Source organism: Myxine glutinosa, chromosome 4, assembly GCF_964187855.1.
Source record: "Myxine glutinosa chromosome 4, kmMyxGlut1.1, whole genome shotgun sequence".
In the NCBI taxonomy this organism is placed as follows: Eukaryota; Metazoa; Chordata; class Myxini; order Myxiniformes; family Myxinidae; genus Myxine; species Myxine glutinosa.
This window is the reverse complement of record NC_136264.1, coordinates 217,166,961-217,187,551: the sequence shown is the minus strand read 5'-3', so window position 1 is coordinate 217,187,551 and position 20,591 is coordinate 217,166,961. Positions and strand designations below refer to the sequence as shown.

General features: G+C 47.2%; 1 protein-coding gene across 5 annotated transcripts in view; it reads right to left on the bottom strand.

The window, feature by feature from the left end:
- Positions 1-20,591, bottom strand: part of LOC137425715 (tripartite motif-containing protein 2) — a 190,778-nt gene that overhangs the window by 97,146 nt on the left and 73,041 nt on the right. For all 5 annotated transcript variants that reach the window (XM_068114427.2, XM_068114431.2, XM_078777029.1 and 2 more), the window contains 2 exons: positions 8,040-8,345; positions 169-601 (listed from right to left, as the gene is read on the bottom strand). In XM_068114427.2, coding sequence (XP_067970528.2) covers positions 169-601; positions 8,040-8,345 — 739 coding nt within the window. The remainder of the gene's footprint in view (positions 1-168; positions 602-8,039; positions 8,346-20,591) is intronic.

The following is a 20,591-nucleotide window of genomic DNA, read 5'->3' as shown; positions in this document are numbered from 1 at the left end:
CATGCACGAACATGACTGCATAACATGGGCCCTTTGATCACACGAAGAGAGCATCACCCGTTGCAAACCAAGATTGATGCATCATATTGAAAGTGCGTGCAGGACATGAATATGCAACTGTGTCGCAATGCAATTGTTGAATGATAAAACGGAGGAGACGGCACTCACCGATGCGAGCGATGAGATCGTCCTCTATGGGGTTGTCTTTGCGCCGCCCCGTGCTGTACATGCTCGACGGGCGTTTGACCGCACGTTGCCGCACGTGCCCGCCCGCACCCGGCGATTTACCTCGCCTCCGCACGCCGTCGGCCGCACCGCCGGGCCCGGGGGACAAATCGCCGGGCTTCAGGCCTCGCAGGCGGAACGGACTGCCGCGGATGTGCTGATCGTAAAGACGCAGAGCGAACGAGAACTCGCCGTCTCGAGGAAGCGTGTAAGTAAGTTCGTACGTGCCGTTGCGATTATCGACGACGTCGCCATCGACGACGCTGCCTTCTGGAGTGCTGATCTCGGCGGAGAGAGCAGCGTTTCCGGAACGAACAAGAACGCCGTCCTTGTCTTTGGTCGTCACCGTCACGCTCGCTGCCTGTCCCACAATAGCCTAGAACACACGTGCGTGACATCGCACCGATAAAAGGCACACGTCATATTAACTGGCACTCATGATTGCAAAAAGGTTATTATAATTATCATTCATGAAAATCCAAAACAAAATTGTGAGACAAGGCAAGTTCAGTGGAAGTTTTATTTTGTTTATAGATACAGAGTCTTCAGAAAGTATTCATACCCCTTGACTTTTTCACATTTTCTTGTGTTACATCCTCAATTTAAAAAGGATTAAATGGAATTTTTTTGTCGCTGATCTACACATAATAAATACCCCATGACGTGGAACTTCCTTTTCAGAAATTTACAAAATAATTCAAAATGAAATACAGAAATATCTAATTTACATAAATATTCAACACCCTGAGTCAATACTTTGAAGAAGCGTCTTTGGCAGCGATTACAGCTTCAAGTCTTCTTGGGAACGTTTGTATCAGTTTTGCACATCTGGATTTGGGGAGTTTCTCCCATTCTTCCATGCAGATCAAGTTGGATGGGGAGCATCAGCAAACAGCAATGTTCAAGTCTTTCCAGATTCTCAACGGGATTCAAGTCTGGGCTTTGCCAGGGCCATTCAAGGGCTTTCACATTCTTGTTCAGTGTTTCATTGGCTATATGCTTGGAGCCATCATCCTGTTGGAACGTAAATCTTCACCACAGTCTGAGGTCTTTTGCAGGTGAAGCAGGTTCTCCCATCTCAGCCAAGAAACTCTGTAGTTTTGTCAGAGTGGTCATTGGGTTCTGGGTCACCTCCCTAACCAAGGTTCTTCTTGCCCAGTTGCTCAGTTTGGTTGGTCGGCCAGCTCGAGGAAGAGTCTGGGTAGTTCCATATTCTTTCCATTTCCTAATGATGGAGCTCACTGTGCTCTTGCGAACTTTCAACACCAGAAATTATTTTATACCCTTCCCCAGATCTATGCATCCTCACAATTCTATCTCGGAGTTCTATGAACAGTTCCTTGGACCTCCTGGTAGAGTTTCCGCTCTGACATGCACTGTCAACTGTGGGACCTTATATAGAAAGGTGTGTTTCTTTCTAAATAGTGTCCAATCAATTGAATTGGCCACAGGTGGACTCCAATCAGGTTGTAGAGAAATCTCAAGGATGATCATAGGAAATTGGATGCACCTGAGCTCAATTGGGAGTGTCATAGCAAAGGGGTTGAATACTTATTGACTCAAGACATTTCAGCTTTTCATTTTTTATTATTTTGTAAAATTTCTGGAAAAAAATTCCACTTTGACATTATACGGTATTATGTGTAGATCAAGTGACAAAAAATCTCAATTTAATACCTTTTAAATGCAGGCTGTAACAACAAAATGTGAAAAAGGCAAGGGGTGTGAATACTTTCTGAAGACACTGTATAGGTTTATCCAAAATGTTGTCTATTTTTGATGCCATTGTTCCACGTGAGGTACGTCGAGGTACGTCGTGCAGAAATACATCAAGTTATGCACGGGCAACAGAATGAAGATAGTGGCTGACAGTGTTAGTAAGTACCCTGATGGAGACAAATAATCTATATAATAATAGCGTAAGGACTCGACTTTGTTATCCCTTTTACGCCACACCCAGTGACCCGATGCCCACGGCACTAATGGATTTACGATCTACGAACCGCGCTCTTTGTTTATCACGTACAGCCATACTCGAAAAATCTGAATTAGCCGACGTTGGGGCCCAAAAGCATCCGATTAACTGCCGATACGACGCCATTTTATTGGCGTCTGCTGGGTGAAGGCGAAGCAAGCCGTCCGCTGATTGGACAGTCGAAGGCGACAGCAAGCCGTCCACTGAGTGGACAATCCTGAGCATGCATTTGTGCCGGTGTCGTCGATCGCGGTGTACGCTAACCCCATCAGGTGGGTTTACCATAATTTCTGAATTAGCCATCAGGTGCCCATCAGGTGGGTTTACCATAATTTCTTCCAACCGTGCTCTTTGTTTATCACGTACAGCCATACTCGAAAAATCTGAATTAGTCGACTTTGGGGCCCAAAAGCATCCGATTAACTGCCGATACGACGCCATCGTATTGGCGTCTGCTGGGTGAGGGCGAAGCAAGCCGTCTGCTGATTGGACAGGCGAAGGCGAAAGCAAGCCGTCCACTGAGTAGACAATCCAGAGCATGCATTTGTGCCGGTGTCGTCGATCGAGATTGCAATAAATACATTGTTCATATACGCACTCTTCATTCTCATCTTTCTTCCTAACTCTTACTCGGACAAGCAAATCCCCTATGCCATCCATAATGGTACACTCTATCCATACACCACATCCTCCCTTCCGTGGATGTTCCACGGGTTTCGGCTAGTATATCATATTTGCTCTTCGACAAGCCTAGAGGCAAAGGCTCACGCACATGCATTACACACGGGATGGGTGTGTAGTCCATTCCTTACACACGGGATGGGTGTGTAGTCCATGCATTCCACACGGGATGGGTGTGTAGTCCATTCCTTACACACAGGTTGGGTGTGTAGTCCATGCATTTCACACGGGATGGGTGTGTACTGTGTAGTCCATGCATTTCACATGGGATGGGTGTGTAGTCCATTCCTTACACACGGGATGGGTGTGTAGTCCATTCCTTACACACGGGATGGGTGTGTAAGTCCATTCCTTACACACAGGATGGGTGTGTAGTCCATTCCTTACACAGGATGGGTGTGTAGTCCATGCATTTCACACGGGATGGGTGTGTAGTCCATGCATTTCACACGGGATGGGTGTGTAGTCCATGCATTTCACACGGGATGGGTGTGTAGTCCATGCATTTCACACGGGATGGGTGTGTAGTCCATGCATTTCACACGGGATGGGTGTGTAGTCCATGCATTTCACACGGGATGGGTGTGTAGTCCATGCATTTCTCTCACATCGATATATATGCAGAAAAATAAACCATATATAATTTTCAAAGATTGAAGATGAAATGTTCAATGTTCAATTGAGTTTGAATATCTGCAGGTACCCTGTTGTCCTTGCTGGTGATAGGCTGTTACATTTGTCCTTACAAAACTCCAATAAAATGACCAGGCTGTCTAAAAAGCGTTATCGGCATCTGTCTGTCTCTGATTCAGTTTCTGTGCTCAGCAGGATTTTTTTATTGGATTGTTTGGATTTAATGGATTTTTTTATTGAACCGCGTTTTTGCCTGCAGATAACGCCTACCTTGGGTCAAGAGGAGCCATGCATCTCACTAGTGGATATTGTATTCAAGGGCTTGATGACCATTTTCACCAGGAGAACTTAGCACTGCATTCTCACTTTGAAGACATCTCGAGCACAACATTTTTTTATTTGCATTTGCTAAATCAGAGACTGCTGTACACCTTCATGATACCAAGATAAAGTTTTGATAATTCTTTGAAATATCCCTTTTCATCGGAGTGAAAAGCAGCAGACTTTGCTGTAGTTATACCAGTCAGGACTCCGACTGCCCTTGACGTATCACTCCAATAATAATTTATACATTGGCCTTGAGATGGGATATGATGAAAGGCATCATTGCAGGCTTATCTGTTTGGAAGGCATGCCCTGATTTGCCATATAAACAAAGAAATATAATTTCACAAGCGAGTGGATCGTGAAGCTGCTTTCATGGTTTTGCACGAGTGAGCACCTGGGTGAGGTATGGGTGTCGTCTCCAAGGCAGGACAAAGACACAGATATGAGGCCTTACGAGGTAGGCTCCGTTTACTGTTGATGCATTCTTCATCCATCTTGCCTTACACCATGTTAGAGGAAACAACTTGATTTCTGTCACTTTAGTGCAATCTTCCCTTTGCATTGAGGAGATATGGGACGGTTTTTCCATGGTACGAACAGCTTGTGTCTTAAGGTCCGACTTCTCAACCCCGCGTTAGGCTGGCAGGAGGCCTTGCTGGCCGCACAATCGCCCCAAAGCTGTCCAGCCTGGATTTGAGTCTCGGCCCAGCTACACACCGTCATCCCGGTGTTTCACGGGAAAAGCGATTCATCAACGTGTGTCATCCTTCCGATGGACGTTAAACAAGCGTTCCGCCTGCCGGCATTTGTTGGTGGACGTCACAGATTCTACAGTGTCCTTCTCGAAGAGCGGGCGATCTATTTCCGGCACCTTGAACAAACCACAAATTCCGGCACAAACCTCAGTCGAATGTCAGGCCCTCCCAGCCATTTAATGAAAAAAAACAACTGGCCAATCTTCCTTCGGTCAACCCCACAAGATCGTAGGAATAATTGTGGCCGTTAAAGAAGAAAAAGACATTACCTCGAGAAGCGGCCAATTCTCCCTTCTCTAGCTGAAGTATATTCGCTGAAGCCAATGAACATCTGCAGGGGACGATGCCACAACCATCTCAATATTGTGTTCTGTTATCTTCAGAATCCATTCAACCAATCTTGTCTCTGCAATCTTTGGATGTGCAAGAATGACGAGCTATAACCCAGTTTTTTTCCCTCCATTCTTGTACTTTTTGGGTGCGGATCCTGTTCAGCTTCTACACAAACACTGTGCCCACAGATAAGAGTTTGATGTCATTACGAGCTTACTGTCATCCTGCAATATTTGGTGATGTGGTTGATTAACGTATAGCACAAGGTTAAGGTCTGTTTTGGCTTTATTGGCAAAGAGCCCACCTTTATGGACAGGGGAGTAACCTTTTTGTAAAACTCTACATGCAGCATCTAACGCAAGATGTCCAAATGCCAGACACGTCTATGCCCATAGGTTTCCCACTAGTATGTGTATATATGTATGTATGTATGTATGTATGTATGTATGTATGTATGTATGTCCTTCCAGGGCGGAGCTTAAAAATCAATATATCGCCACTTTGTTCGCTCCATTTAGGTCTCAGGCTTCATAGGCCTCTGGTATACATTTGAAGACTGAGCAATGCATTTTATATCATGAAATGAAGGTATTTTTGAGTAAATAAAGGCTTTTTTTTTATTACAACTCAAGCAAAGGAAATGAGGTAATGTATGTTTCTTTTCGGGAGCGATTGAGGCAGTGGTCGACGATACACTGCCCAAACAAAACTTTTGTACAATTAAGAGGACTTGTTGACTTTATGTACATTTAAACACATTGTCTATTTTAAAAAAAAAAGTATGTTTTCATAATGCAGAGGAAAGGAAATCCTCATGATTCATATTTGGCTTTACCTTACGGGGGAAAAAAAAAATGTGCACGGACATGTAATTCACATATTATGTGAAGTAAATAAACATACATGACAAGTTAGAGGTGACAAAGAGCATGTTCATAGGAATCAAGAGAGGGTTTATTTTATTTATTTACTTACTTTGCCTGTCTGTTTATCTGTGTGTAACATTCCATTCCACCCATTGGTTGGATAGCTGGCCTGACTCCACTCACAATTTCAACCTGAAAAATTATACGGTCACCATGTTGGTGCTCACCTTTACGGACGGACTGCTGTGCTATGCATGGCCAAAGACATCTTCAGAGCCGACATATTCACCATGCTTCCACACTTCAATGTAAAATTACCAAAGTGATAGCGAAAAGGATTTTGAGCCGATAGGTGTCAGGACCTTGTAAAGATAGGCCTCGGTGATCCAGGCAGCAGTCTGTTGTCCATAGACCGACCCCCAAATAACTATGTGCCATTCTATCAAGCAGGGAGTCTACCGTGGAGGCTGTGTGGCTCCTTGCTATTATTTACAACTATTTTTTCTTAAATGACTCGACCAGGGCCCATAAAACCCCATGTTATTATTTTGTTATTTGTCCGAGAATTTCCGGGAATCTTGCCACATTGTGAAACAAAAACATCCGTAGTTATTTACTTTTCATAATGTGTATATATTTGCATCAGGAAGAAGATCATTCGTTTCAGGTCTCATGATCACTTGAGTTGCAATTCCATGGAGTTTCCACATATCTCATGGGATTTTGAGTGGCACAGGCGACCGTGACAGGCCATGACATGGAGGAGGTTTCGATCACAATTTCGGTGAAGTCGGTGATAGCATGATTGGGGAAGGAAAAATGTTAAATATTCTGCTGTTTCGGTGTGGGAAAGTCCGTCTGTTTTTTTGAGGGGGCAGACATAGTTGGGGTTGATATGGGGGGAGGGGGGGGAAGCAAAGATGGGACAGAGTAGGCAGGTTGAGGTTGAGACTTTGGGGGAAGGGGGGGGGGTGAGGACCTTCTGGGAGGGGTTTGAGGACTTCTGACGGAAAGGGGATGGGGAGGGGTTTAGGGTCATGGAAGGTCTACTTAGGTTTAGGATCATGGTCTAGGGTCGTGGAAGAGCTATGACAGAACAGACCAGGACATACCATAGCAAAGGGAACATCAGGAGAAAGGGGAAACATCAACAGCAGGGCTGAGGGAGAAAGTAGACAGACGGACAAACAAGGGATGCAGGTAACGATGAAGGGGAGGGAAGAACGCAAGGGATGGACAAGATGGATACAGAAGCAAAATCTTGGGAGGGGTTTTTGGATGGTTAATGGGTGTAGAAAATAACATGGCTTTGAATGGGGGATGACCTGAGATGGTGGTGAACGGCTGTCTAGAAAACCTGTATGGAAGAATGAGATTGAAGAGAGTATGGAAGGTGGTCCCACAGGAGGAGGGGGGAGGGGGGGGGAAGAGAAACAAATGAGTCGAGGTGTGCAGTGGTTCTGGATTAGGCAGTTACACTAGCAGAGGGTTGCTGGTTGTTCGGTGTCCTGCAGATACCTGGGGGAGGAGGGAGACATAGCATGGAAAGGGCAGAGGGTGCAAGACCAGAAAGGAGGCAGAAGAAGACAGAGTGATCACTGACCTGTCTGCATTTGAAGGCTTGGAGTGGGGAGGGGATTGACGCCTTTTGGTTAGGAGGGGACAGCGAGGACAACCATAGGTTGGCATAAAAGGGGTGGAGGAAATTTCCCCTGAATTGCTCCCGTGAGGGCAGAGAGAAAAGGGACGTCATGAAAAGATGGCATTGCCAGTCCCCAGAGTGGTCTGGGGAGTGACGTCACTTCCGCCAAGCTCAGCGGTTTTATTTATCTGAAGTCAAAAGCAGTGCTGTGTCATTAATTTGTCTTCATGTGTTTGCAATTTGTATTCCATCTTTTCCATGAACCTTAACCATGTAGAAAAAAATACATTGAAGGAAGTAAGGAATAAGAGAGATAAACCAAGGCTACGTGGCAAATGTCTACAGAAGTGTATTGCTTCTCTTGAAGACAAATTCCTGCAAAGCTATGAGGTATTCTTTGTGATCTTTCTTTCCACTACCCCCACCCCCCACCATAAAGCCAAAATAGAGAAACTAGAGGTCTAAAAGGAAAAATAAGTACTGCATACTATCATTGGTTTTGTCAGACACTCCAGAGTAATTCTTGGCAATTGTTGTCGAAAAAAAAAAATCAAAATGAGGTAGTAAAATTTGTTGGCAAATATGTATGTCAAGTTAAGTACCTGCCGAAGTGCATCTCCAGTAGCCACAGTTTGGCAAGCAACGGCATGTGTCGTCACCAAGCTGCCCAAATTGAGTATTGAGCGGCGCAAGGCCTCAGGATCAGCACGGAACTCTAAATGGTCATTCTCCTGGGGAAAGAGATTCAGCGAGCTGTCTGCCAACGCCGATAAGCGCTCGCTCATCTGTTTCCGCACCAACAGCGCCTCGGTGCCACCACCTTGCTGCAGAGCCTGCTGCGTGAACTCACAGCTGCTCTGCATATCATCATGGCTTTGTTGCAAGCACTCCAGCTGTGTCTGCAGCATCTGCAAGGACATTATGTCAAGAGCAAAAAAGTCTGAAGGAGAGTTGCACAGAACAGAAAGCAAATTTGCAACACCACCACCACCATTCACGTTTAATGTCAATATACAAGGATTCCAGTTTCTCATAAGTGGCAGCATCTAACCAGAACAGCATGCTGGACAATCCCACTATTCTCAAAAGACATTAATCCCTCACACAAAGGGGTTAATAATGTTCACTTCACATTATATCATAAGAGTCAATAGACTTTATACAGGAATGGCCTCAGATAAACCTCCCAGCCCAACCTGCCCCGAATAAATAGATTGGACAACTCAACTCAGGAAAACTCATTGGTGATTCTGTATAAAGCATCTATCATTCTTCTTCAGCAGTTTACAAGTCTAACAGAACTCCTACAGTGGTTAGAAACCAGCATTAATGTACAAAAAAAGCATTCGTTAATTTGTATCAGATGGCCTCTCCAAACAAAGAAAGAAAACCAACAACATTGGCTCCAGCTCAGCACAAACGGTTTTAACACAAATCAACTCAGTTTTACCAGAAGGTTAACAACAACTTCCTTTAAATTATAGAGATTCTGATCATTTCAGAATAAAATCAGCTGTTCCTGTAGGCTTCCTCTGCTGGGTAGTGCATTTCTCAGCAAAGACTCAACCATGAGCACCAAGGAGCTTTCAAAATACCTCCAGGATAAAGTTGGGAAAGGCATAGATCAGGGGATGGGCATAAAAATATTTCAAAGGCCTTGAATATCTCTTGGAGCACAGTAAAGACAATAATCCAGAAGTGGAGGGGTATGGTACCACTAAGATCCTGCCTAGATGAGGCCTTCCCTCCAAACTGGATGGCCAGGCAAGGAAGAGACTGATCAGAGAGGCCACCAAGAGGCCAATGGCAACTTTGAAAGAGCTGTAGGCCTTTATGGCCAAGACTGGTCACTGTGTGCATGTGACAACAATATCCCAAGCACTCCATAAGTCTGGCATGTATGGTAGAATGGCAAGAAGGAAGCAATTTCTCAAAAAAGCCCACCTTGAGTCCCATTTGAGGTATGCAAAAAAACACTCGAGATTCTGAAGCCATGTGGCAAAATGTTTTGTGGTCTGATGAAACAAGATGGAACTTTTTGGCCTAAATGCAAAACATTACGTTTGGCGCAAACCCAACAGCACATCACCCAAAGAACACCATCCCTACTGTGAAGCATGGTGGCGGCAGCATCAGGTGATATGCTGCTCTATAAATCCGAGAGGAAAATCTGCTGCCCTCTGCAAGAAAGCTGAAATTGGGAAGGAAGTTCACCTTTCAGCATGTCAATGACCCGAAGCACAGAGCCAAAGCTACACTAGAGTGGCTAAGGAACAAAAAGATAAATATCCTTGTTTGGCCCCGACCTAAATCCAATTGACAATCTGTTGTATGACTTGAAGATTCCTGTCCATCAATGCTCCCCACGCAACTTGACTGAGCTTGAACAGTTTTGAACAGGAGAATGGGCAAATATGCCCAATCAAGGTGTGCAAAGTTGGTGGAGACCTATCCCAACAGACTCACACCTGCAATTGCTGTCGAAGCTGCTTCCACCAAGTATGAACTCAGGGTGTGGGTGGACACTTACTCAACCAAGCCAATCCAGTTTTGTATTTTTTATTAATTTTCAGAAACTTGCAGAATTTGCTTTTCACTTGAAAGTTGTGCGTTATGATGTGTAAATAAAGGTGGAAAAGCCCGATTTAATGCAATTTAATTCCAGGCTATAATTTATCAACAAAAGGTGAAATTTTTAAAAGGAGGTGTAGACTTTCTAGAGGCACTGCTCATACACATGGAATATATATATTTGAAGATTGTCATGGGGACCGCAAGGCCAACCCCTGCTCGAGCATGGAAAATGGCCTTAAAATGCATGTTGTTGTGTTGTTGTGTGTGTATATATATATATATATATATATATATATATATATATATATATATATATATACACACAGACTTGGCATTTAATATGGAATATTTTTTTTGTGGGGGTGAACTTACTTTTCAAGATGTCTTAGAACCAAAAGTTCATTGGAATTATGTTGAAACTATTCTAGATTTTGTTAATGTGACCTTTAAAAGAAACAAAAACCACATTTGACATTTCGAAGCAAATAAATTGATCTTTGAAAGTGATATAAACTGATATCGAACTCAATTCATGGACAGTACTGTGTTAAACTTCTGTACGTTTTCCAGAAGTATCTCTTTATTTTGCACATTAGCCAATTTTTTTTATAACAAAAACAAAAGTTAAATTACGACTGGGATTACGGACAGTAAAATTACAGTTCAGGACTTCGTGTAACCCCCACGAGCATTCAGAAGAGCACGTACACGTTGAGGCATGCTGTTCACGAGATTTGCCAAGGTTTGGACAGGAATCGCTTGCCATGCAGTGACAATAGCCTGCTGCAAAAAAAAAAAAATTTTTTTTTTTCTTTTATTTTTTTTTGTATACAAGATCGAGGCTCGTGAAAGAGCGAACATTAATCACACAGAAAGACAAACAGACACACAAAACAAATAACATCGGGAGCGGTAGACAAGATGGGGAGAGAGGGGGAAGGACACAAACACAACATTTGAGAGCAGGGACCGAGAGACATGGAGACATCGAGAGAACTGTGGGAGGGAGAGGGCTTTGGGGGGGAGGCATGGGAAGGGGGGGGGGGTGGGAGAGGTATAAAACATATGGACACTGCCAAGACTTCCAGGAAAGAAGTTGGAATTTCAAACAAGGTGGATCTGGGGTGAATTAGTGGGGGTAGAAAAGATCAAGGTTTTGGATGGGGGAAGATAAGAGATGGTGGTGAACAGCTGTTTTGAAGACCTGGAGGGAGGAGTGTGATTGAAGTGAGTGTGGGAATTTGTTCCAGAGGCGGGAGAAAAGAGGAATGAAAGAGTGAAGGTGAGCAGAGAGCCGAGATTTCGGCAGTTTAACCATCAGAGGGTGGCTGGCAGATCTTGTGCGACCTGTAGGAATATTTGGGGGACAGAGCACAGAGAGAGCTGGGGGAGCAAGGCCGGAGAGGAGTCGGTAGAAGACAGAAAGACCACCTACCTGCCTGCGGTGAGTGAGTGAAAGGCCCTCAGAGATAGCTTCATCGCGGGAGATTCCAATGATTCTGAAAGCTTTGGATTCAACAGCGTGAAGCCGAGCCAGCTGTGAGGCAGGAGCACCAGCCCATAGGGGAGAACAGTATTCCATTGAGCTGCGGATGAAAGCCTTGTATGTGGTGAGGAGCTCAGGTGTGCCTAGGAAGGACTTCGCACGACGGAGGATGCCCAGTCGGCGACTGGCTTTGGAGGCCAGCTTGGAAATGTGGTTTTCCCAAGAAAGATCATGGCAGATGGTGAGACCCAAAAGCTTGAGCGACAGAACTTCTTGGAGAGGATTGTTGAGAAAGTAGATGGGAGGGTTGTCCAGTCGATCTTTTCGGAGAGACATAGTAAGAGTGTGAGATTTGTCAGGATTGAAAGACATGTTCCACATGTTTGACCAGTCTGTGATTTTGTCCAGGTCTTCAGAGAGTGAGGAGGCTGCAGACTGCCGATCTGAGGGAAGAGGAATGGAGCGGCAGAGAGTGGAGTCATCAGCAAAGAGATACAGAGGATTTTCCAGAGAGTCGGAGAGATCATTGATAAAGACCAGAAAAAGCACAGGGCCCACCCAGCACACTGCCTTGGGGAACTCCAGCCTGAACGGGAACGGGAGATGAGAGAAATCCATTCAGGGCCACACGTTGACTACGACCAGAGAGGAAGTCCGCAAGCCATGCATGGAGATTTCCATGGATACCATAGGAGGAGAGTTTGGTGAGCAGAGCTGGGTGCCAGACCGTATCGAAGGCACGTGATATGTCAAGGGAGACAGCTCTGATTTCCTGTTTGGCATTGAGGACCTCCATCCATTGTTGAGACAGCAGAAGCAGCATGTCCAGAGTAGAGTGACCTGGTCTGAAACCAAATTGATGATCAGAGATCAAGCCATTGGAGAAGAGGAAAGATTTCATATCCGAAGCAATGATGGATTCCACGACTTTGCTGATAATTGGGAGCAGGCTGATTGGTCTGTAGTTGCAAGGATCTGTTTTTGCACCTTTTTTGTGTAAAGCGGTAATGTTTGCTGATTTCCAGGATGCTGGCAGATGACCTTGAGCAAAGGATAGGGTGAAAAGAACAGAGAGAGGGTGAGATAGAGCGGCACAGCAGGATTTTAGGACCCGTGGGCTGATGCCATCTGATCCAGTTGCAGAATCAGAGTCGAGGTTTGACAAAAACTCCTCCACCTTGTCAGGAGAGAAGGTCACAGAGTCCAGGAGCAGTTTGGTTCGACTGGGAAAGGTGGGAACAGAGAGAGATGGGTTTGGGACTAAGGATTTTGAGGCAAACACAGAGTTGAGGCATTCGGCTTTGTCACGTGCGATGTCAACTGTGTGGCCATTTGAGGTAAGGGAGGGGATGGAGGGGGAACAAACACCAGAAACGGATTTGACCAGACGCCACCAGGATTTGGAGGAAGGAGACAGGTTTGAGAGTTCATTCTTGAGTGAGGAGAGATAGTGCTTCCTGGCACTCCTGAGGGTAGACACACACTTGTTCCGAGCTTGGTGGAAGGAACTGAGATTTCCTTCAGTTGGATTAGCCTTCCAAGAGGCAAAGGCAAGTTGTTTCAGGGCAACTGCCTCACCACAAGATTCAGTGTACCATGGACGGGAGGAAGGGTAAGACAACTGAAGGCGAGATGGGATAAATCTGTGCATGAGAGAGATCAGTTTGCTTTGGAAGAATTCCCAGGAAGAATTGATGTCAGAGGCAGTGGAGATGGGAGACCAATCCAGACGATTGATGGCTGCTTGAAGACCGTCCCAGTCAGCCTGAGTGAAATGCCAGACTCGTCGACGCTGAGGAGGCTCTCTGAGAATGGCCAGAGAGATGTCCACTTTGACAAGCACATGATCAGAAGAACCGATTGGAGCAGAAGAAGAGCAGCAGACATTAGCAGGGAAGTTAGTCATAACCAAGTCTAGAAGAGAAGATACTCCATTGGCTGAGATCCGGGTCGGGAAATTGACAGATTGTGTCAATCCCAGTGAGTCACAGAAGTCCTTTGCTGAGGTGCCATGACTGGTGAGAGAGGAACCCACACCCAACCAGGTGGCATGATGACAATTGAAGTCACCACATATGAGGAAGAGAGAGTTGGGATGAGTGGATAGAAGTTGGTCCATGTTGTCAGACAGTGAAATGTAGATGGAGTCATCACTGTTTGGGGGACGGTACAGAACACATATGAACAAAAGGTGGGAGCGGAGAGAAAGCCGTAGCCAGAGGTACTCCTGGGGGTGAGGAGGAGAGAGGGCAGTGCAAGGAGAGTGAGGAAGAGAGTTTTTGATAAAGATAGCCACCCCACCACCAGGCCGAGGCTCAGGTCTATCATACCGGAGGAGGGAGTAACCAGGAAGAGATATTAAGGAATCAGAGACATCTTGAAGGAGGAAAGTCTCTGTTAAGCAGATCAAGTCTGGATTGTCAGAAGCAACCTGTATGGAGAGATCAGTCAGGTTTGAGCGAAGGCCCCGGATGTTTGAGGTCCATACCGTTAATGAAGAGAGAGGGGGAGCATCGGGTACAGGACAGGGGAGGGGACGAGTAGGGTAAGATGAAGGATGAGAGGGGGAGGTAGGGAGAGCAGTTGTTAGTGTGTCAGCGATTGCAGAAGAGTTCCAAGAAAGGGAAGGATGAGGAGGATGAAAGGTTTGAAGGTGAAGGGATGAGGCACAGAGAGGGGTTGTTTGAGGGGGGGCAGAGGAAAGAAGAAGGTTGGGGGGGGTGGAGGTATGAGATAGAAGGGAGACGAAGTGGGGAGGAGGCAGCTTTGAGGAGGAGGGGGGAGGAGGGAGAATTGGAGAGGAATGGTATGGGGGGAGATTTGAATGGGAGGGGCTGGGGGGGAGTTTTGAAGGGGAGGAGTGAGGGGGGAGTTTAGGAGGGGAAGGGCAAGGGGGGAGTTCAGGAGTGGAAGGGCAAGGGGGGAGTTCAGGAGTGGAGGGGTAGGGGGGGGAGTTTAAGAGTGGCGGGGCAAGGGGGGAGTTTAGGAGTGTAGGTGCAAGGGGAGGGATTTGGATGGGAGGGGCAAGAGGGGAGTTTAGAAAGTGGATGATTAATGAAAGACGAACATTGAAAACAAATTGGGTTTGTTGTGATTTTCAAGTTAGCAATCTGGTTCAGAATGATGGAGGAGGGATGGAATGAATGTGAATTTAGACCATGTAGTGAGGGAGACGTATAAGATATTCAATTTCTTTTTTTTGAGGTGGAATGAGTTGGAGAGGAAATTGAGAAAAGCCTTTTAAATAGGAAGAAAAACAGCGTGTTGTAAAATACCACTGAGTAAAACACTGAAGGGGAAAGGTTATACATATTTAAATAATATTTAAAACACAGACACGCACAGAGGTCGGCTGCTGGTCCAAGTGGTCGATTTGACGCATTAATTCTGCCCACAAGTTCTCTATCGGCTTCATATCCGGGGACATGGCAGGCCACTCCATATGCTCTACACCACGGTCAGCAAGAACGTGTTGGATCATGCAAGCACGATGAGTCCGTACATTGTCATCTTGGAAGACAAAGTTTCCTCGAAAGGCTGCACGAGCAAATGGAAGAAATGTTTCTTCCAGAATGGCCCTGTGCTTGAACTGGTTCAGGTTTCCATTCAGAACAACCAGGTCAGTTTTGCCCCCTGCATGAAAAGCAGCCCAAGCGGTCACCCCACCACCTCCAGCTTGGACTCTTGGCACTATACAATCTTTGTTGTAGGCTTCATGCACTTGTCTGCACACTCGGACGCGACCATCTTGACGATAGACCAGAAATCTAGACTCGTCACTGAAGATCACGTGATTCCAGTGTCCTGGCTGCCATTGACAGTGCTCTCTGGCCCACTGCAATCGGCGCTGGCGGTGTTGTCTGGTCAGGCGTGGCTTTCTCAGGGGACGCCTGGCACGATAGCCTGCTTGAACCAGTCGTTGGTTGACTAGCCTTCTGTATACAGGCACATTTGTCAGTTGCTGCCACTCAGCCCTAAGCCGATTAGCTGACTTGGTACGGCCATTGCGGACTAACCGGTGCAGCTGGCGATCATCCCTCCTTGTGGTTCTGCGGGGACGTCCTTGCCTCGGTATTGGAGTAGGGACACCCCTCTGAGCATTTCGTTTCAGGATCTTTGACACCTGACCTTGAATGATGCCATACTGCCGAGCAATAGCACGCTGTTTCATGCCGTAATTTCGTAATGCCACCACTCCATGACAAACAGCATTGTCGAGTTGACGGACCATCTCCAGAGGAAGCGGCAATAACTTTTGGGGACGTGCAGCAGTTGTTTTCCACTAATACAGAACGCAACAACCCTTGTATACCCGACTGTGAAGCCAATCATCAAATGCACCTGTCCGTACATTTTGCCACGCCACCTGTGATATAATCCTGTTGTTGACTTCTTGCTGCGACAGACAGTGACATGGTTCTTTTAACAAATAAATCACCAAAGTGTAAAAGAAACTCACTAGATTGATATACTGAGTTAAGAAAGTAAACCCAAGTCAAGAAAAAAATATATATTCCATATTAAATGCCGTCTGTATATATATTGATGTGGATTTGTAATTGCGTGTAAAGACCACCCTCCTGCCTCCATTCTGTGTTTAAAGGTCAAAGGGCGTCCCTTAGTTAGGTCATATACAATCACGTAGCCAAATCATAGATTTCCTCCTTGTTGGTAGTTATTTCCTTATTCTGTGTATTAGGTTAAGGCTCTGTTTTCAACTAGTTAACACTGCATTGCATCGAATTCAAACAAGGTAGTATCCCCTTTCAATTTCCCCAGAACCTCCATTGGAATCCCCTTTTGTCAGCCGCATTACAAATTCCTCTGCGCGGTTTGCTGCATTCCGCTGTCTCTTTGGGCTTGCGGTTTTCGCCGCAGCTGCTTGGCGGTTTTCACCGCGACTCCATTAGCCATGAGGTGGGCTTGGAGAAGAAGGGGGAGGAGCCGCCGAATCCAGGGCGTTGGCCGCCCCTCGTCATCAAGGGCGGAGCCAAAAGAGGCCGTGCGCGCCAACCGGCACTGCAGTAGCGACCCGGTAGGCGTGCCGAGAGAGCTCGCGGAGAGAGGTCGAGGCGCGATATAGAACACGTGCGCATGCGTCAGAACGGTGGTTGGTGGTCAGTTGTTGGTGGTTGGTGGTTGGTGGTTGGTGGCTGAAAGTACAGTTGTGCTGAAGGAGGAAGGGTTGATGAAGAAAGAGAGTGGCGTTGGAGGAGGACGACAAAGAGTGTGGCGTTAAGTGGCGTTAAAGTGGAGCTGAAGAGCCCGGAGTCCAGCACAAAGCGCCCATCCGCTCGCGGTGAACGATACGCACCGCTGCACACCAAGGTTTCCCCGCCAAGAACGCGAGTCGACTCCTGGAGCGGGACCTCAACGCCTACAGTGGCCTGGGCCTTCCCATTCCTCCTTCCAGTCATCCCTGCTTCCATTCCCCATCGTGTGAGTCTGTCTTTGTTTGTTCTGTCCCTGGGTATTAATTAAGATTGCTATAGGTAAGCTAGAATTTTCACTGTGTCCGCTTCTTCTTCTTCTGTGGTTATTTTCTTATCCTTCTTTCTCCTTGGTTATTTTGATTGTGTAAATAGTAGTAATAAATAATAGTCGTATTTCCAACCTTTTGCCTTCGTCTTCCTCTTCTTCACATCCGTGTCGTCTTTGTCATTTCCCTCATTGGACACCTGTGGCACGATTTTGGCCAACCGGTAAGAATCGGGTCTAGTCATTGTTAACAGTTCGTGCCGCTGTTGCTTAAAACCGCTCGGCAATTAACATCTGTCCGCAGTATGAACGGGGCTGTGCACCGACCTTTCCGGGGGTGGCTGTACCACGTCAGGGACCACGTCGGTCAGTCATAAACGAGGGGACTAATCCCCCCTCGAGAAGGGATCCGAGGCCGACGTTGGGTTCCGTAACATTTGGTGTCGGGAGCGAGATTCGGACCTGAAGCGCTTGGCGCGCTCAAATTACGAGTGGCCCGAGATTTTTATTTTTAACATCCTAAATTTAAAATCGTGCCATGGATAGTCAAGGCGACGGGATGCCGGTGGGGGAATTAGAAGAGGGGTTAGGGGTAACCCAGGACCCTGGGGAGGATTTGGGAGTAATGGAGGAGGAGAGAAATGAGGAGGTGGTTGAGGAGGTATCAGGCACACAAAAAGGCGCCTCGCACGAGAGCGCGGTAGCCGAGCCCGAGATGCCAGGGTACATGCGAGCCTTCATGGCCCAATTCATGGCAGAAGTACAGAAAAAGAACGACAGTATGGACAGGTTGGGAGGCCAAATGGGGGCAATGAGAGACGGGTTGGGTAGTCTAGAACAAAGGATGGGGGAGCGATTAGAAAATCAAATCGGGGGGCTAGAAGCTAAATTTGAGGGTTTAGACAAAAAATTTGAGGGTTTAGACGAAACATTTAAGGGTTTAGACAAAACATTTGAGGGTTTAGACAAAACATTTGAGGGGTTAGACAACGGGATAAAAGGGGTGAAGAATGGGTTAACGGGGCTAGAAGACAAGATGGAAGACAAATTGCGGGAAATAGGGGAGCAATCCGCCCGGGAGCAATCAAACAGATGGGGAACCAGATAGAGGAGGTGAAAATCGGGTTAGACACTAAATTGGATGCTCAGAGGAAGGAATTGGGACAGATGAAGGCGGCATCTACTAAAGAAATGGAGGAGATGGGGGAGGAAATAAGACGGGGTGTGAGCGAGGGGGTCTCGGGGGTACGAGGAGGTAAGGCGAGGTGAGAAGCGTATGGAGAAAGAGGTGAGAAATGGGACGGCAAAGTTACAAGGTGGTATAGAGGAGTTGACGCAGGGGGTGGGACAGCTGACAGTGGGACAAAGGGAGTTGAAGGATCAGGTACAAAAGAATACGGCTGTGATCGAGGGGTTGAAGGCGACACAGAAGGAGATAAAGAGGGACGTAGCCGTCATTAAGAAGGAGTGTCAGACGGTACATGAGGGACTAACAACAAGGTTGGACGAGGTGACAGAGGCAATGGAGACGAAAGAACGGGAGGTGAGGACGCACATAGAGACGGACAAGGTGGCATTAGAGGAAGAAATTGAGGAGACGCACTGGGAAATAAAAGAGGTGAAGCAAAAGTTAGAGGAAGTGGAAGAGGGGGTGAGTGAAATTAAGAAGAGACGGAGGGAAACTAAGAGGGAGATAAGGGAGGAAGTGATGGAATATGTGCAAGGTCGGTGCTCAAATCATGATAATGTGCTCGCTAACCAGATAAAGAGTTTGCAGGTGGCGAAGGAGGTGCGGAGACGAGGTGCCGAGGTGAGTGGCGATATACGCGGAAATGTATATGGTGTGAGGGAAAATTCAGTCGGCTTGGGGGTTGGTTTGGACCCGGGTGTTCGTGAGAGGCCGCTGGTGAAGTGTGCGACAGGTACGGAGTGTATGGACAGAGGAGGTGTGCGAGAATGTCCGACTATGGGGTGTGTGAGGAAAAAGTGCGCGCCGAGGAGTGAGTGTGCTGTCGAGAGTGAGTTGGTCGTAGCGCGTGTGCGGGGGGGCACATGGAAGCGCGGGATGGGGAGTGTTACAGGGGATGTGACGGAAGCATGCACACCTGTGGTGAGTGTTACGGAGGGTGTAACGGGAGAGTGTGCGCAAGAGGATGCGCGAGAAAGGTGTGTAACAGAGGAGTGTATGGGTACAGAGTGCGCTGTCAAGAGTAAGGGTGAATGCGCGACCGAGTGTGGAGGTGAGAGTAGTGAGAGTGACATTGAGCGTGAGTTGGTTGTGGCAGGTGAGAGAGGATGCACACCTGGGATGGAAGGAAGCACACCTGGAATGGCAGAGCGCGTGTGGGAATGCACACTTGAGTTAGTCGTCAAGCACGTGATTGGGTGTGCAAGTGAGTGCACACCCGTGGTTGTCACAGAGGAGGTGACCGAGGAGGGGGCGCGAAGAGGTGTGTTGGTGAGGTGTGCGAATGACGAATGTGTGCCAAGGTGTGCGGTGGTCAGGTGTGTGACAAAGTCTGTGAGCAGAATGAGTGTACCTGGGTGTGTAAGAGAAGGTGCAATGACGAGGAGCATGGGAACGGCTGGATGTATGGGCAAGGAATGGAACGCGGGGTGTGAGCATGCAAGTGGAGCATTGACGGTAACCGGGATAGCGGTTAGATCGACGTGTAGCCGAAGCGAGCCCTCGGTGCGTGCCGGGCAGCTTCGTGTGCCGCGGGGACCAGCGGGGATCGTAACCGCGGCGGTTTCGAAAGAACCGCCGTACGCGGTCCACGCCGGGCCTCGCTCTGAACGGCGGCGTCCGTGCTCCACTAAGCGGCGCGGGCGGCCCGGTAGGAAGGGTCGTCACGGCAACCCTTTGTGGTTGAGGCGTTCCGGCAGGGCGAGATCGGGCCATTGGACGGCTCCGTGCCGAGATGATGCGTGGGATCTCGGCCCGAGTAAACCTCCTTCCCTGCACCGAATGCCGGACGGATCCAACCGCCGGCACCAAACAACCCGCATTCATTGCTCGGCTTTGCGAAGCCGAGCTTGGGAGATGAATTGGTGCACCGAGAGGCTCAAGTGAGTAGACGTGTGATGATGATAGTGTTTTGGACCCAAAATTGAAAAGCAAAATTTGATGATTGGCAAAGGATTGGCAGATTGATGATTGGCAGAGTGATTGGCAAATTTTTAATTGGCTGGAATTTGGTGCGCAAAATTTATAGTGAGAGATACCCGATGTGGTGGGATGGCAACTCTGCCATCCCTCACAAAGGGGGCAAAGGAGCAATAGTTTTATGGGGGTTGGCAGTGAAAACTAGCCCGGGAGGGTTAGGATATAGTGTGTAGGGATCTAGAGAAGATGACCATAGGTAACGGTAAGGTTAGGTAGTGACAATGATACCTGTAGTGGGGACGCAGGTAGATTAGTTGGATTATAATGACGAGGGAGCGCAATAGTTTAAAAGGGGCGACTGGGAAGCGCAAGTTCCAGAGGGGAGTAGTTAGATAAGATGATGCCGTGTGTTTGAGAATCGAAAGTGTATTGAGCGTGGAAGTGTATGGAGCAGTGTATGAGTGAGTGATGGTGATGTGTGCTGTGTTGACCAAATGGTCCAAGGAGGAA